Below are 18,326 nucleotides of genomic sequence, written 5' to 3' on the forward strand. Positions count from 1 at the left end.
CACTCTTTTTTGTGAGCTAGGCTGATAGTTTAGTGAGAGTGTCTGTCTGTCTGTACCTCAGAGTGTCTGTCTGTCTGTACCTCAGAGTGTCTGTCTGTCTGTACCTCAGAGTGTCTGTCTGTCTGTACCTCAGAGTGTCTGTCTGTCTGTACCTCAGAGTGTCTGTCTGTCTGTACCTGAGAGTTTCCAGTCTACAGTGTGGATCCTCCACTTTCGCTCTCAGCATCTTCTCTCCTGAGTCTCCTGGATGGTTGTAGCTCAGGTCCAGCTCTCTCAGATTTGAGGTCTTCAAGCTCAGAGCTGAGGCCAGAGAAGCACAGCCTTCCTCTGTGACCAGACAGCCTGACAGCCTGCACACACAAACAACACAAACCTGATGGACAACACTTGGATGGATGTTTCTCTCTCTCTTTTCTTCTTTGTCTTTCAGATACATTGTGCTGCACATTTCATGAGTCTCAAGCAAATCAACAATCTCAGCAATGATTAGTGGGATTTAATCATGTCAAAAATAAACCCTGACAAAGTCCTGCACAAGTTCAGTAAAAGCTCATTTGATGAATCCCATCAGCAGAAATGATTGTACTCAGGTTAGCTGTTTATCCACTGATAGAAATCACATCAGTTTCAAAGTGTGAGTCCTGACCTGAGAGCTTCCAGTTTACAGTGTGGACTCTCCAGTCCAGCAGAAAGAATCTCCACTCCTGAATCCTGCAGGTTGTTGTTAGTCAGGTCCAGATCTGTCACACTGGAGGACTGGGAGCTGAGGACTGAGGACAGAGCTCCACAGCTTCTCTCTGACAGATTACAGCCACTCAGTCTGAACAGACAAAAAGCACATTATACTGATGAAACAGAAGCAAAATGAAAAAGGATCTTCAGTCTCCAACTACTTACACAACTTTCTTGGAGGCTTTGACCACTGGCAGCAGCCTCAGAAGAACCTCCTCTGAAGCAGAGTATTTCTTCAGGTCAAACACGTCCAGATGTTCTTCTGATGACAGTAAGATGAAGCCCAGAGCTGACCACTGAGCAGGAGACAGTTTATCTGTGGACAGACGTCCTGATCTCAGGGACTGTTGGATCTCCTCCACTAGAGAAACATCCTTCAGTTCACTCAGACAGTGGAACAGATTGATGCTTCTCTCTGCAGACACATTCTCACTGATCTTCTTCTTGATGTACTCCACTGTTTTCTGATTGGTCTGTGAGCTACTTCCTGTCTGTGTCAGCAGGCCTCGTAGGAGATTCTGATTGGTTGGCAGTGACAGACCCAGGAGGAAGCGCAGGAACAAGTCCAGGTGTCCGTTTGGACTCTGTAAGGCCTCGTCCACAGCTCTCTGGTACAAAGCTGTTGGATCAACTTTCTCTCTGAACAGTTTAGACCAACAGAACGTTGTTTGTTCTTCTTCCAGCAGGATGATTCCAGAGTTGATGAAGGTCAGATGGACATGAAGAGCAGCCAGAAACTCCTGAACACTCAGATGGATAAAGCTGAACACCTTGTCTTCCTGTTTCCGTCTTCGCTCTGCTTTGAAGATCTCTGTGAACACTCCTGAGTACACTGAGGCTTCACTCACATCGATGCCACTTTCTCTCAGATCTTTCTCATAGAAGATCAGGTTTACCTTCTGCAGCTGTTCAAAAGCAAGTTTAGCTAATGACTTTATGAACTGAATCCTCTTCTCTGGACCGTACTTTTCTTTTGTGCGATCAATCTGAAATCTTAGAAACTCTGTGTACATCTCAGTCAGGGTTCTGGGCAGATCTCCTCCCTCTCTGCTTCTCAGCAGCTCCTCCAGAACTGTAGCAGTGATCCAGCAGAACACTGGGATGTGGCACATGATGTGGAGGCTTCGTGACTTCTTCATGTGGGAGATGATGCTGCTGGCCTGCTCCTCCTCACTGAATGTCTTCCTGAAGTACTCCTCCTTCTGTAGGTCGGTGAACCCTCTGACCTCCGTCACCATGTCCACACAGTCAGGAGGGATCTGATTGGCTGCTGCAGGTCGTGTGGTTATCCAGAGGCGAGCTGAGCTCAACAGGTTTCCACTGATAAGTTCCCTCAGCAGGACTTCTATTTTAGTTGACTTTGTTACGTCCAAGGAGCGAATGTTGTTGACATCAAAGTTCAGACGAAGGCGATTCTCGTCCAGTCCATCAAACACAAACAGCAGTTTGAATCTGCTCTTCTTGTAGCTGCTGTTTCCTGATGACTGCAGAGCTGTAAAGATGTAATTCAGAGCCTCCACTGTGACGTCTTTAGTTTCTGGGATACAGAAATGAATGAGCTCTGCCAAACCAAACTTTTTTCCCTGCAGTGAATTCAGAGCACGGAAAGTGAACGGGAAAATAAGATGCACGTCTTGATTTGTTCTTTCTTCAGCCCAGTCCAACACAAACTTGTGCACGAGGAATGTTTTTCCAATCCCTGCAATCCCATTGGTCAGCACTGTTCTGATGGGCATGTCTTTTCCAGAAGGATGCTGGAAAATGTCTCTGGGTTGGATCTGTGTCTCTGTGTCTGATGGCTTCCACACCTTGTCAATCTGTAGGACCTCATGCTGTGTGTTGACGTGCACGTCCCGGCCAGCTGTGATGTACAGCTCTGTGTAGATATCAACCAGAAGCTGCTCATCTGCTGCATACCCCTCTGTTGTAACCTTAAACGTGTCCTGGAAGTGTGACTGAAGCTTCTGTTGGTAATATGTGATGGGACGTGGTTCTGGTACTGGAACAGTCTGATCTGTGTCAAACATGAAGGGAACAGTGTGAGGTGTGTGTCTGCAGAAACATCTGCTGTTGTTAGAAAAAGTAAACACAAGGAACTACAAAGAAGTTGGACTTTTAATTCACCATCGATAACTTCTGATGGAAAAAAGTTGTGCCAATTGTGTGTGAGATGTTTAATGCTTCAAAAAGGTTATTCTAGTGAATGGGAATTGTAAATGTCCAAACATATTACTGGGAGTTTCATCCTAAACTCTACACATAATGCAGCAACTTACCCTGATCATTTGGAGGAAAGTGACTGAAAAAACTACTGAAAGGGTAACTCAGCTAAAGGGCTACCCAGATGGTTAACTATCAGAGAAAACAGGACAGGAATGTGGATGGAGGCAGTACAGAGATAGGCAAGTCTCCTCGACTTTTTGGACAACACTTCTCTGTGTTGCTTTTGGTCACTGGGAGGTTGTTGATGGTTTAAAAGTATAACCTAATGTTACATAGTACTACATACTAACATGTCAGATGGTACACACAGAAAAAGATGTAGTATGTTCCAGTACATATTATGTTAAATGTAGTATGTCAGAAATACCCAGATGTGTGAGGATTCGGTCTCTGTCTCTCCTTTGTTGTTTTGTTCCTTTGTCTCCCCCTGTCTGCTGCACCTGGCCTCTGATTGTTGTCAGCTGATGCAATCAAGCCAACTAATTTCACCTGGTCCCCTCTGCTACTATTTCAGCCCTGCCTTTAACCTCAGTCTTTGCTGGCTCATTGTCTTGGATACACACCTTGCTTCTGACTCCGCTCTCCGTTTTCCCTGCCCTCTGGATTATATCAGTTTTTGGACTTCTCCGCTTGCTCCCGTTTTGGATTTACCCCCTTTTTGGACTCTGCTGTTGGTATGGACTTTAGTTTGTTTTCACCTTGGTTATTGGTTTCCCCTTTTGTTAGTATCTGCTTGTAGCCCTGCCGTTTTGTCACTGTTAGTTTCGTTGTAGCCATTTCAGTCCTGTTTTCAGTTTGTAGTTGCTTTAATTAATAACCCCTTTTTCATTATACTCAGTCGCCTGTCTGTAATGTCTGCACCTGGGTTCTCCACACCCCACAACCCTGACAAGATGTCCTACAGCATTCAAACTGATTTTGTAGAATGAAAACATGTTTTTCTGGCTGTTCTGATCCACATTCTATGAACAGTCACAGCACTTAACAGTGTGTCGTGGAAATGTAACTAAGTTTGAGCTGCTGAGACTCACAGTCAGATGACACCACATTACTACAGACTGGGACAGTCACAGTTTAAGGCTCCATATTATGAAGTAGGATGTTCTAATTGTATGCAGGTCACAGTGAATACTTTGTGTAGGATGTATTTAAACTTAAAGGCTTGTGGTTTGGAATGCAGCTGCTTCAACAACATGTCTCTGTCCTTACTGAGAGCTGATTGGTCAGCTTCCCTCTGGTTGTAAACTGCAGGACCACTCCCAGCTAAACAGAATGAATGAAGAATCTTCAGGAACTGTCTGATCGACTCATAATTTGGTGAGTTTCCACAGAAGGTCAGCTCATGCAGAACTAATTTTAGTATTTTCAAAGTCAGCTTTATTGTCAATTCTTCAATATGTGCATGACATACCAAGAAGTGAAATTATTTTACTCTCTCTTCGTGCAACAGTAGAAGAACCCTTAGATGTGTGTGTGTGTGTGTGTGTGTGTGTGTGTGTGTGTGTGTGTGTGTGTGTGTGTGTGTGTGTGTGTGTGTGTGTGTGTGTGTGTGTGTGTGTGTGTGTGTGTGTGTGTGTGTGTGTGTGTGTGTGTGTGTGTGTGTGTGTGTGTGTGTGTGTGTGTGTGTGTGTGTGTGTGTGTGTGTGTGTGTGTGTGTGTGTGTGTGTGTGTGTGTGTGTGTGTGTGTGTGTGTGTGTGTGTGTGTGTGTGAAGAGAGAGAGAGATACACTGCTCAAAAAAATTAAAGGAACACTTTTTAATCTGAGTACTGCATCAAGTCAGTCGAACGTGGAATACTAATCTGGTCAAGTAAGTAACTGAGGAGGTTTTTAGTCAGTTTCAGCTGCTTTGGTGTTCATGAAATTAACAACAGATGCACTAGAGGGGTAACAATGAGACAACCCCCAAAACAGGAATGCGTTTACAGGTGAAGGCCACTGATATTTTTGTCCTTCCTAATGTTTTCTGACTGTTTTTCACTAGTTTTGCATTTGGCTAGGGTAAGTGTCACTTCTGGTAGCATGAGGCGATACCTGGCCCCTACAGAGGTTCCACAGACAGTCCAACTCCTCCAAGATGGTACATCAGTGTGTGCCATTGCCAGAAGGTTTGCTGTGTCTCCCAGCACAGTCTCAACAGCATGGAGGAGATTCCAGGAGACAGGCAGTTAGTCTGGGAGAGCTGAACAGGACAGTAGAAGGTCCTCAACCGATCAGCAGGACAGCTATCTGCTCCTTTGTGCACGGAGGAACAGGATGAGCACTGCAATAGCTCTACAAAATGAGCTCCAGCAGACCACTGGTGTGAATGTCTCTGACCAAACAATCGGAAAGAGATTTAATGAGAGTGGTCTGAGGGCCCAGCGTCCTCTAGTACCCGCTGTGCTCGCTGACCGGCACCGTGGAGCTCGGCTGGCATTTACCATAGAACACAGGGATTTGCAGGTCCACCACTGGTGCCCTGTGCTTTTCACATATGAGAGCAGGTTCACCCTGAGCACATGTGACAGACATGAAAGGGTCTGGAGAAGCCATGGAGAACGTTATGCTGCCTGTAACATTGTTCAGCAAGACCGGTTTGGTGGTGGGTCAGTGATGGTGTGGGGAGGCATATCCATGGAGGGACATACAGGCTGGACAATGGCATTCTGACTGCCTTTAGGTATCAGGATGAAATCCTTTGACCCATTGTCAGACCCTACATTGGTGCAGTGGTCCTGGATTCCTTCTGGTGTAGACAATGCCCAGTCTTATGTGGTAAGAGAACTCATGCAGTTCCTGGAGGATGAAGGAACTGATGCCATTAGCTGGCCCCCATGCTCACCTGACCTGAATCCAATAGAACACCTTTGGAACATTATGTTTTGTTCCATCCGACACCATCAGGTTGATCCTCAGACTGTCCAGGAGCTCAGCGATGCCCAGGGGCCTCATTTATAAAGCTTGCGTACGCACAAAACAGGGCTAGAAAGTGGCGTACGCCACTTTCTACGCAAAGGTTGTGATTCATAAAAACAGACTTGGCATCAGACTGTGCGCCAACCTTGATTCTTGATGCTTGCGTACGCACAAAACGGGGCTAGAAAGTGGCGTACGTTGTGATTTCTAAAAACAAACTTGCCGTGAGAATGTGCTCCAACTTTGATGCTTGCTTAAGCACGTTTTGGAGACAGAGGGAACGGCAGTGCCGGAGGGTGAAGTGGTGAACTGAAACCAGATTGATCTTAAACCTTTATTGTTATCACATATTAGACTTGCAGAGCCGGATAATCATAAACCCTCATTGTTGTAGATGTTCATATAGTGCGCCATTCGGGCGACGACTGTATTTGCAGAACTATGTTCATATATCAAACTTCCATCTTCAAATGATACAGAGCGGTGAGTGGCACTGATTGATTACTAATTTGGAAAAGGCATGTGACAATCAGTCCAATTGCTGATCAAGTGGATAAATAGCGGGTCACAGCTGTGTGTAATGTGGCACAATGGATGGGCTGGCATTGCTGGAAGATCACGTTAAGAATGGAGAGAGATTTTAGGGATAACGAGGATTTCCTGGACGATGACTGGCTAATAAGCAGATTCCGATTCCCTAGAGCAGTACTCTTGGATCTATGTGCTGAACTGGGCCGTCTTAGACCGACACCCCCCCCCCCCAAACCACGCCATCCCGGTACAGACACAGGAGCTGACGCCTCGGGGGTTTCTGGTGACACCGGCTCCTTCCAGCGTTAAGTGGCCGACAGGTATGTGTTTTATATGAAGAATATATGAGGCTACATTTGTTGTCTAAATCCTATCTGGGTCTGATATACAGTTAAATGATGTCCTTTAGGTCTGGATATCACAACCATCCCTCAGCGCAATAATGCCAGCTGTTTGGATGACATTATAAACATGACCAGTCAATACATCAGGTTTCCTTACACTGTGGGTGAACAGGCCAACATTAAACGGCAATTTGCAGCGATGTCCGGTTTCCCAAATGTAATCGGCGTAACTGACTGCATTCATGTTGCTGTAAGGGCTCCGAGTGAAGATGAATTTGTCTATGTGAACCGAAAAAATGTACATTCAATCAGTGTACAAATTATTTGTACATCGGACATGATCATAACAAATTTAGTGTCAGGGTGGCCTGGGTCAACACATGATTCATTCATCCTGACGCACAGCAGTGAAAAGACTGCAGGGGGCGCTGTGTAAAATGCCGTGGATCAGCAGCTTATTTATATACAGATACATTCATGAGTTACTTTGCATTGACCATTCATGGTAAAATGTGGGTGTGTTGTGGGCGGAATGTGAGGTGGATCCACCTGTGCAATCTTCCAGCTGGTGTATGACTTATCAAGAAATTGCATGCAGCTGGGCTTACGCACAGTTTTATAAATCAGGGGCGAAGGGCATACACCCATTTCAGATTTTCGGCGTACGCAAACTTTAGTATGGATCCTACGCAGTGTTTTATAAATGAGGCCCCTGGTCCTGTTCTGGGAGGAGATACCCCAGGACACCATCTGTCGTCTCATTCAGAGCTTGTCCCGACATCGTCAGTCATGCATACAAGCACATGGAGGCCATACAAACTACTGAATACCATTTTGAGTTGCTGCCAAGGAAATTTCAGCAAGATGGACCAGCCTGCCACATCAGTTCTTCACTTTGATTTTGGGGTGTCCTGAATTTAGCCCTCTTGAGGGTTGATATTTTTCATTTCCATCAAACAATGTGGCACTTTTCATTCCTCACACATTAACCAGTACATGTCAATGCTAAGATCCAGTTTGTTTTTCCCCGCATTGAAATATATGTTTACAAAGTGTTCCTTTAATTTTTTTGAGCAGTGTATATATACAGTGGGTACAGAAATTATTCAGACCCCTTGAAATCTTTCACTCGCAGCCATTTGCTAAAATCAAAAAAGTTCATTTTATTTCTCATTAATGTACACTCAGCACCCCATCTTGACAGAAAAAACAGAAATGTAGAAATTTTTTGCAAATGTATTAAAAAAGAAAAACTGAAGTATGACATGGTCAGAAGTATTCAGACCCTTTGCAGCGACATTCATATTTAACTCACATGCTGGAAGGACAGCCGCTTGTCATTAGCCTGACGAGCCAGAGCACAGGAGCGGGAGGGGGTGTAAAAGTTTCTCACAGAAAAGAAAACACCGAGATCCGCAAAAACCTTTTGGCATTTAAAATGAAGACAACACTGCATATATCGCTTTTTACCTCTATGCCCTTGTTAATTTTGACTAATTAATTTAAAAATAATGCATTAAAAAATAATGTATTTAACCACACCTTTCTCAGTTCCCAAATTTCTGGCACACCGATAACATTGATGAACACTCCAGCCAGGTAGGTGGCGCTAATGAACCTACAGTCTGTTTTCCAGCCATGAAGAAGATTCACAGGATGCACTGTCAGCGCACAACAAAGTTTGGTGAACAGTGATTGAAGACGAGAACACTCTGAGTGTGTTGGACAGAAAGTTTCTTTAAAAATCTTCCTGATGGCAGCTTGGATAAAAGCGTGGTTATTTGGAAATTGTGCAAAAAATAATTTTCTGATCACCGCAGGACTTCAAGCCAGTGTATCCATCCCATAATAGACCACTTTTCCAGATGCTAAAGGTGCTTGAGTTTACAAAAAACTTTAAAATACTGAATATAATCGCTATAAATGAACTTTGAGTTTGCAGTAATCTGTAAATGTAGTAGACAGATGAAAAATGCAGATAAATATAAATGAAATATGCTTGTTGTTTAAGTTAACGTATATGTTTGTTCACCAATTCAGTCATCCACCAAAAATTATTTGAATTGAAAAACTTAGTCTGCTCTCAGCTTCTGAAGGAGGCAGACGCACTTTTCTCTCCTCTCCGTCTCTATCTATATCTCTGTTCTTCCCCCCATTTCCTCGTGTACGCTGCTTGCTGCAACTTTTGTCTCGTCTCGTTCATCTGACTTGGAGCAATGGCTTGGCACTGGACCTTCGAAACACCAATCATGGAATTGATTAGCTGGTCTCTCAACGCCATTGACACGATTGTCACTACTAAGCGCACGGGCTTAGGGGAGCCCTCCTGCCCGGATGGGAGCTTTGCCTCAGGCTACGTGATTGACTCATGGGGGAAGTGGAAGGGGATCATGTGCCTGGTACCCCTATCCGTGGAGGATGGGGAAGATGTTTTTATATTCGGATTTATGATTACAGGTCTGCTGATAATTGGCTTGATTGCGGGCCTGAGCTTTTGGAAAATCAGGAGAACCACAAAGAAAAATGACATCTAAGCTCTGCTGATCCTTGCAAACGATTAGATCAGGGCTGCAGGTGACCGGAATGACGAACTCAAACGTAAGATGGACAATTTACTTGGTGTGATTGTTGATGTGAGTCGCAAGGTGGATGCCATCAAGGTGCGGGTCACTGCGTCCGAGATCTAAGAATGTTGGGAGCAGCCAGGGGGAGGGTGAAATTGCTCCTCTCCCCCCCGACTAAGCAAGAAGGATACTGATAACATTTCGGCGCCCCTGGAACAAAAACAAGCTCCTCTGGAAGTTTTCCAAGGCCAAGTGATAGCTCTTCTTCTAAACCCTTCCCACTTTCCCAAGGACTCCTGTTGACTTCTGGACCGGTCCATCCGAGGACGTCTCCATAGCAACCTGCTGTGTTATTGCACTCCACCTTTGCGAACTGAGACACTGGGGGGCTGGGACAGAAGGAGACTGGCTACACGCATACAAATTCACTTGGCACACTCACACGCCTCCCCCCCCCCTCCACAAGCCTCCCGCCCGCGAGGTACAGTGGGTAGGAATCCCATGCATGCAGCGCGCCGTGGTATGGTGCAGCAGCTGTATTGGTGACCGACTACTGGAACTTTCCCAATCTTGGAGTCTTCATTTTGTTTGATGAACCTTTTTTTTTCATTTTACCCTCTGCCATCCCTACCCCAATCCCAAATGTTTTCTTCTTTTATTTCCTTTTTCCTCAAGTCATGTGCACGTACAAGCCGAAGCCCAATGCTGCCATTGGCAGGGCAGCTCGAAAACAAATTTCATTGTATATGAAAGTGTGCAATGACAATAAAAGTTGATTCTGATTCTGATTCTTTGCGGACTACGTCAGATATTGCTGTTTGATGCCATTGGTCATGATTAATTAATTACAAAGCCTCTAATTAGATTCATTTTTTAAATTGTGTCCTTCCACGAATATTCATCTTACCTGGTTAATGTCATTTTTGCTCCTGGACCTCATATGTTATGTAATGTTAGCTGGAAATCAATATTTTGCCACTTCATTTTACTTTTATTTACAATTGAAAACAGCAATGAGCACCTATGGCGTCCCATGGGGATGTATGTTAGAAGACCACCCTATTCACACCATCTTGAGCAAAGAAAATAATATTGGCATTGTCTCAAAGCTCTATGAAACTATAATTAAGGCCTCATTTAAACACCTGCCTATTGAACAACTTTGGAAAAATGAGCTCCAAGATCATTCTGAATGGGACTGGGACCTTATCTGGTCCAATGTATGCCTGTCTTCTAGAAATCCAAATCATCAGATGATCCATTACAAATTTATCCATAGGGCCTATCTTTATCCAAGAAGATTACATCTAATGACACGCAAAGACAATCCATACTGTGATTTTTGTTCAGACAATGTCATTGGTACCTTTCTCCATATGATGTGGTACTGCCCTGAAGTCAACCGCCTCTGGCAAAACGTTGCTTCTATTCTATCGACTATAATGGGGACAGAAATCCCACACACACACAGAGGCTACTTCTGCTAAATGATACATCCAACTAATTTTTACTATAAACGAACGCCGCCAAATTCTAGCTGGTCTCACAGTTGCAAAAAAAATCATAGCATGTCATTGGAAGCTTGGACGGCCTCTGGATGTGGAGGGATGGCTCTCATCATTCCAAGAAATTGCACATCTAGAACTATCAACAGCTCGCATACACAGTGCCAAAAGCACAAATATTACCTGTTGGTCTAACCTGTTACATAAAATCCAATGTCTCTGTGAAATATAACTGTGAATATGCCTGATCAATCAATCTGTCATGGATTACATATATACCATATGTAGAACCAATACTGCCTTGTAACTTGTTATATTTAACTACATAATTATACGTATAAACGCTATTTCCACTGATGTCGATGACGGAGGAAATTAGCCCTGTTTGTCAAACTGTGTTTATCCTTGATAATTTGTAAATGTAATTTTTCTTTTTTTTCTTTTCTTCCAACATGTCTGGACAGCAGGGGAGGGATGGGAGGAGGGGGGAGAGTGTGTGTAGGTGTGAATGAATGTGTGAACACAAATATATGGTATTTGTTTTTAATATATAACTCTGTTTATTTGAATAATTTCTGCAGGTAAGTCCTACTTTGATTAAACCCAGTGTAACACAGGGTCTGGGATAAAAGAGATGTGCATCTAATGTAATGGAATGCCTGACATACAAAACCAATACATGTAGCACAACTCAATAAAAAATTGATCACAAAAAAAGAAAGTGTGCAATGACAATAAAAGTTGATTCTGATTCTGATTCTTTGCCGACTACGTCAAATATTGCTGTTTGATGCCATCGGTCATGATTAATTAATTACAAAGCCTCTAATTAGATTCATTTTTTTAATTGTGTCCTTCCACTAATATTCATCTTACCTGGTTAATGTCATTTTTGCTCCTGGACCTCATATGTTACGTAATGTTAGCTGGAAATCAATATTTTGCGAATGTCTATTTAACTTGTAAAATCTATTTATCTTAAGCTAATAACTTTTCTCTGGTAAGTCGCTGCCCTATTTTCCAAGACGACACTCCTCTGACTCTCTGACCTGCTGCCTGGATGCTGGACGTGACATTGAGCTGTGCTCTCACGAGTAACATGATATTAACCCGACATATCAAAGAGTAGATACTGAGCAAGACAATTATCCATAGTTTACCTTCGTACTCATGAGTACCCGACACAATGCAGGACTCTGCTGTGAAGGCGGAGACGTGCAGCGGTGGTGTATTTGCGACAATAAGAAAAGAAAGAAATTTGAAGGAGCGACAGCTAGGATTTAGAAATGGTGACCCGCCGCTGCTGAATGAATGTAGAGAAAACACTGGGATCCAAAGATCAACAGGACTCCAAATGAATACCTGCAGGCCGGTGAGTGTCGGAGATTGACGGCTGGGACGCATATTTTAACAGACAAAAATTAAGACGTTATATTTTGATGTTATAAGATCACCATAATCTTCAAATTTAGAATAAAATTTTAAAAATTAAACTAAAATAAAAGAAATTTTAATTAAATAGCCTGCTGATTATTTATTTTCCAAAGTTACAGGGAGCCACAACAGAGGGATGAAAGAGCTGCATGCAGCTCCGGAGCCGCGGGTTGCCGACCCCTGACTTAGACAATCCACCGTCTTGTGCGTTTTCTGTGTGTGAGAACTGAGGTCAATTTCAACCAAGAATTCTAGACTTTCACATATTAGAATGATCAACTGTATTTCGACAGGAATCTCCTTGAGATTCTGCCTAAATTGATAATTTCCCTGGATATCCAGGGTGGTGCCCCTTTTATTTAATGAGTGCAATAAAATCACTTCAGTAGTTATCCCTACAGCAGCTAGAACAGCTTCAACTCCTCTGGGAAGGCTGTCCACAAGGTTTAGGAGTGTGTTTATGTGAATTTTTGACCATTCTTCCAGAAGCTCATCTGTGAGGTCACACACTGATGTTGGACCAGAAGGCCTGGCTCTCAGTCTCTGCTCTAACCCCGAAATTCCACATAATGCGAAACCGCAGCGCCGCGCTCTTGAATCGTACTGCGCAGCACTTAGAACCCATTCTCTTCTATCAGACAATTTCCACTGCACACGCTGTGGAGCGCCAGCGCCGCGTCTCTGAAGCGCCACGGCGCTGGAGATTCGCTTCAGGTCTATTTTCTGCGCCGCCGCTTCAAACCTCGTAGATTCAGTGTCGTTGAGAAAGCACCAGACAGGAAGTTAAACCGGAACTTTCAAAATAAAACACAATGCACGACCTCTCAGACAAATGACCGTTTTTTATACAGAATAAACCATACAAAATTAACTATTGGATAAAGAAAAGCACTCATTTGAGATCAAAACATAAATCATGTACTCACCCATGCTAGAAGTACTATGAATCACAGAGCAATGTGGCTGGGACGAGCAGCGCGACCTTGTAGAAGCGAAATGAGGTGTGGTTTATTTATTTTCTGTTTATATCATGTGTTTTTATCGCGTGATATCGATATTCAGACGAGAGCCTCTCCGAGGAGCAGCCCTCCTCATCCGGACGGCGCGCCGCTGCGCTGCACTTCTAGTGTGCTTTGACTTTTGGAGCAAGACGGCGGCGCTTCGCTCCGCTGCATGGCACGGCGCTTTCGCGTTATGTGGAACTTCGGGGTAATTCATCCCAAAGGTGTTCTATTGGGCTGAGGTCAGGACCAGTCTAGTTCATCCACACCAGACTCTGTCATCCATGTCTTTATGGACCTTGCTTTGTTCTCTGGTGCACAGTCATGTTGGAAGAGGAAAGGGCCAGCTCTAAACTGTTCCCACAAAGTTGGGAGCATGGAATTGTCCAAAATGTCTTGGTATGCTGAAGCATTCAGAGTTCCTTTCACTGGAACTAAGGGGCCAAGCCCAGCTCCTGAAAAACAAGCCCACACCATAACCCCCCCTCCACCAAACTTTACACTTGGCACAATGCAGTCCCACAAGTATGTTCTCCTGGCAACCACCAAACCCAGACTGGTCCATCAGATTGGCAGATGGAGAAGCGTGATTGGTCACTCCAGAGAACGTGTCTCCACTGCTTTACACCACTGCATCCCACGCTTTGCATTGCACTTGGTGATGTACGGCTTGGATGCAGCTGCTCGGCCATGGAAACCCATTCCATGAAGCTCTCTGCTGAAGCTCTGTTCTTGAGCTAATCTGAAGGCCACATGAAGTTTGAAGGTCTGTAGCGATTGACTCTGCAGAAAGTTGGCCACCTCTTGGCACTATGCTCCTCAGCATCCTCTGACCCCGCTCCATCAGTTTACGTGGCCGACCACTTGGTGTCTGAGCTGCTGTCGTTCCCACACACTTCCACTTTCTTATAATACAGCTGACAGCTGACTGTGGAATATTTAGGAGCGAGGAAATGTCACGACTGGATTTGTTGCACAGGTGGCATCCTATCACAGTTCCACGCTGGAATTCACTGAGCTCCTGAGAGCGACCCATTCTTTCACTAATGTTTGTAAAAGCAGTCTGCATGCCCAGGTGATTGATTTTATACACCTGTGGTCATGGAAGTGATTGGAAACACCTGATTCTGATTATTTGGATGGGTGAGTGAATACTTTTGGCAACATAGTGTGTATACATTTTTACGTACGTATATACATATATAGATACTATCAGTCAAAAGTTTGGACACAATCTCTGATTCAGTGCTTTTTATTTATACATTGTAGATTAATACTGAAGATATCAAAACTATAGAAGAATATATTTTGAATTATGTTATAAACAAGAAAGTGTGAATCTTCAGTATTAATCAATACTGCAATACTGGAGAATACAAATAAATAAAAAGCATTGAATGAGAAGGACTGTCCAAACTTTTGACTGGTAGTGTAGATGAATTTAGAAATACAACATACAAAATGCAATTTAAAGAGGCAAAAATTAAGTAAATTAAGAACTAGAAAGCAAAAATCAAGTAATCTAGGGACAACAGAAGAAAAACTAGAACCAAGCAACAACTAAGAACTAAGATAAGCAGAAGTGAGTGAAATGTAAACATGACCATGAGATAAAGTAGCATTGCAGATAGAGTGCAGAATATTCAAAACAATGCAAATGAGTCACAGTCTGAGTAAAGCAAATATGCTTGACAGTAGGATTACTGAATGAGTTTATATCAAGGTTTAAACAGCAGGGGGCAGCATTCAGTCAGTAGGGTTGATCAGTAGATTTCACAGAGGAACATTATTTCGCACTTGAAACAAGTACACCACCATTTATCAGTCACTGGTGTCTCACGGCTCCAGCTTCAACTTGTTCCACTTCTCTGTCCACCCTCTCTCTCTCTCTCTCTCTCTGCCCATTCTAACTCCATCTGGTGAATTTCGGCTTCAGTATATACGGGTTCATAAAGATATCCCCTTGGCTGAATGCTGAAGTCAATATATTCATCGTCGCTGTCTTAGTCAGACATGTTAACTTTACGAGCAGTAAACAAAGTGAAACCTGCGCGGCTGCCAGCTGGAGGCAGCGCGGAGTGATATGAAGGGAGAGAAAATAGTGCCAAGCGTTTACGAGGTCTGACTTTTTTGTGAACAACGGTTTTGTAATGAAAATATATCACTCTTTCGAACACATATTGGTTTGAGAAGAAAACGCTTTATTTTCGTGACCCCAGCAAACTTGCCAGACTACTTTCGTCTGGACCAAAACCGGACCGGATCTCTGCTCACTGGACGCTGTCGGCAGTAAGTCTGTGTGAATGAACAACACTGCTGACGGGGATGCCATACAGATTCATGTCAAAAATCCCAAACTATCCCTTTAATGTGGACTCAGGAAAAACTGACAGAACCTGAACTCTATCAGACTGTAACAGAACCTGAACTCTATCAGACTGTAACAGAACCTGAACTCTATCAAACTGTAGCAGAACCTGAACTCTATCAGACTGTAACAGAACCTGAACTCTATCAGACTGTAACAGAACCTGAACTCTATCAGACTGTAGCAGAACCTGAACTCTATCAGACTGTAACAGAACCTGAACTCTATCAAACTGTAACAGAACCTGAACTCTATCAGACTGTAGCAGAACCTGAACTCTATCAGACTGTAACAGAACCTGAACTCTATCAGACTGTAGCAGAACCTGAACTCTATCAGACTGTAACAGAACCTGAACTCTATCAAACTGTAACAGAACCTGAACTCTATCAGACTGTAACAGAACCTGAACTCTATCAAACTGTAACAGAACCTGAACTCTGTCAGACTGTAACAGAACCTGAACTCTATCAGACTGTAGCAGAACCTGAACTCTATCAAACTGTAACAGAACCTGAACTCTATCAAACTGTAACAGAACCTGAACTCTATCAGACTGTAGCAGAACCTGAACTCTATCAAACTGTAACAGAACCTGAACTCTATCAGACTGTAACAGAACCTGAACTCTGTCAGACTGTAACAGAACCTGAACTCTGTCAGACTGTAGCAGAACCTGAACTCTATTAGACTGTAACAGAACCTGAACTATATCAAACTGTAACAGAACCTGAACTCTATCAGACTGTAGCAGAACCTGAACTCTATCAGACTGTAACAGAACCTGAACTATATCAAACTGTAACAGAACCTGAACTCTATCAGACTGTAGCAGAACCTGAACTCTATCAGACTGTAACAGAACCTGAACTATATCAAACTGTAACAGAACCTGAACTCTGTCAGACTGTAGCAGAACCTGAACTCTATCAGACTGTAGCAGAACCTGAACTATATCAAACTGTAACAGAACCTGAACTCTATCAGACTGTAGCAGAACCTGAACTCTATCAGACTGTAACAGAACCTGAACTCTATCAAACTGTAGCAGAACCTGAACTCTATCAGACTGTAACAGAACCTGAACTCTATCAAACTGTAACAGAACCTGAACTCTATCAAACTGTAACAGAACCTGAACTCTATCAGACTGTAACAGAACCTGAACTCTGTCAGACTGTAACAGAACCTGAACTCTATCAGACTGTAGCAGAACCTGAACTCTATCAAACTGTAACAGAACCTGAACTCTATCAGACTGTAACAGAACCTGAACTCTATCAAACTGTAGCAGAACCTGAACTCTATCAGACTGTAACAGAACCTGAACTCTATCAAACTGTAACAGAACCTGAACTCTATCAGACTGTAACAGAACCTGAACTCTATCAGACTGTAGCAGAACCTGAACTCTATCAGACTGTAACAGAACCTGAACTCTATCAGACTGTAACAGAACCTGAACTCTATCAGACTGTAACAGAACCTGAACTCTATCAAACTGTGGCAGAACCTGAACTCTATCAGACTGTAACAGAACCTGAACCCTATCAGACTGTAACAGAACCTGAACTCTATCAAACTGTAACAGAACCTGAACTCTATCAAACTGTAACAGAACCTGAACTCTATCAGACTGTAACAGAACCTGAACTCTATCAGACTGTAGCAGAACCTGAACCCTATCAGACTGTAACAGAACCTGAACTCTATCAAACTGTAACAGAACCTGAACTCTATCAGACTGTAACAGAACCTGAACCCTATCAGACTGTAACAGAACCTGAACCCTATCAGACTGTAACAGAACCTGAACTCTATCAGACTGTAACAGAACCATCATGCATCTTTCTGACTGTAATGATATCAGGTTGTTCTTGTCTTGTGACTGACCTTCTGGTCCTGAGCTGCTGGCAGAAAACCTCTCCAGCAGATCATTCCTGGAGATCTTCTCTAAAACCACCCTGGTCACCTCCACAGCTCTCTGAAGTCCATAAGTCTCCACCATCACATCCACAGTGTTACATGTGGTTGTCTGTAGTTTCCTCTTTCTGATGGCTGGGAGGCCTTGAACATTGTTGGGCTGCTGCAGGAACCACTGGAATTTATGCAGCTCATCATCTTTCAGATCATCCAGGATGTTTTTGAGGTCCTCTGAAGTCATTGTGGCTACCTGATAAAGTCAAAGATAACATCAGCAGTTAATGAACAGTTGTATTATTGGTGTGGTGGAGATTGTTGGACAATTTGCTGGAAGGGTCTTTCTAATGTTCTTCCTGTCCTGCTGACTTTAAATGAGGACACATCGTCTTGGCAACTGGACACGAGAAAGCAGAATTATAAAAGTTGTTATCTATTGAATGATGTACAGTCTTATTCTTTTATAAACAGATTGCTTGTTCCACTTAGTTCTGTTACAGCTGGATAATTACCAGCTGCAGCACTTTGGTCAACTCTAGATGTTTGTAGTTGTTCCCACATAAATAAAGCTGACAGGAAGCTACTGTAGAAAATATAAAGTAGGTGTAATGTGTTACATCCTGCTGGACCTTGTTAATAACCTTACAGCCACAGGGCAGCTGTGGTTCAATCCCTGATCCCTCCATCAGGGTCCTTGGGTTAGACACTGAAGCTGAAGCTGCTCCCAATGGAAGGAAATCACCTGATATTACAGTCTGTGGCCACTGGGGTGTGAATTTCCCCGTCATCCCTACTCTGACTGGTCAA

At 43.4% G+C, this 18,326-nt stretch overlaps 1 protein-coding gene across 1 annotated transcript; it reads right to left on the reverse strand.

Annotated features, from left to right (window-relative positions):
- Window positions 1-864: 864 nt before the first annotated feature.
- Window positions 865-17,763, reverse strand: LOC127531910 (protein NLRC3-like). Its single transcript, XM_051942321.1, has 3 exons — window positions 17,493-17,763; window positions 2,650-2,663; window positions 865-1,931 (listed from the first exon to the last, which is right to left on the reverse strand). Exons 1-3 carry the CDS (start codon window positions 17,761-17,763, stop codon window positions 894-896), a joined length of 1,323 nt encoding a protein of 440 aa, XP_051798281.1. The 3' UTR covers window positions 865-893.
- Between the last annotated feature and the right edge of the window lie 563 nt (window positions 17,764-18,326).

Source organism: Acanthochromis polyacanthus, chromosome 22, assembly GCF_021347895.1.
Source record: "Acanthochromis polyacanthus isolate Apoly-LR-REF ecotype Palm Island chromosome 22, KAUST_Apoly_ChrSc, whole genome shotgun sequence".
In the NCBI taxonomy this organism is placed as follows: Eukaryota; Metazoa; Chordata; class Actinopteri; family Pomacentridae; genus Acanthochromis; species Acanthochromis polyacanthus.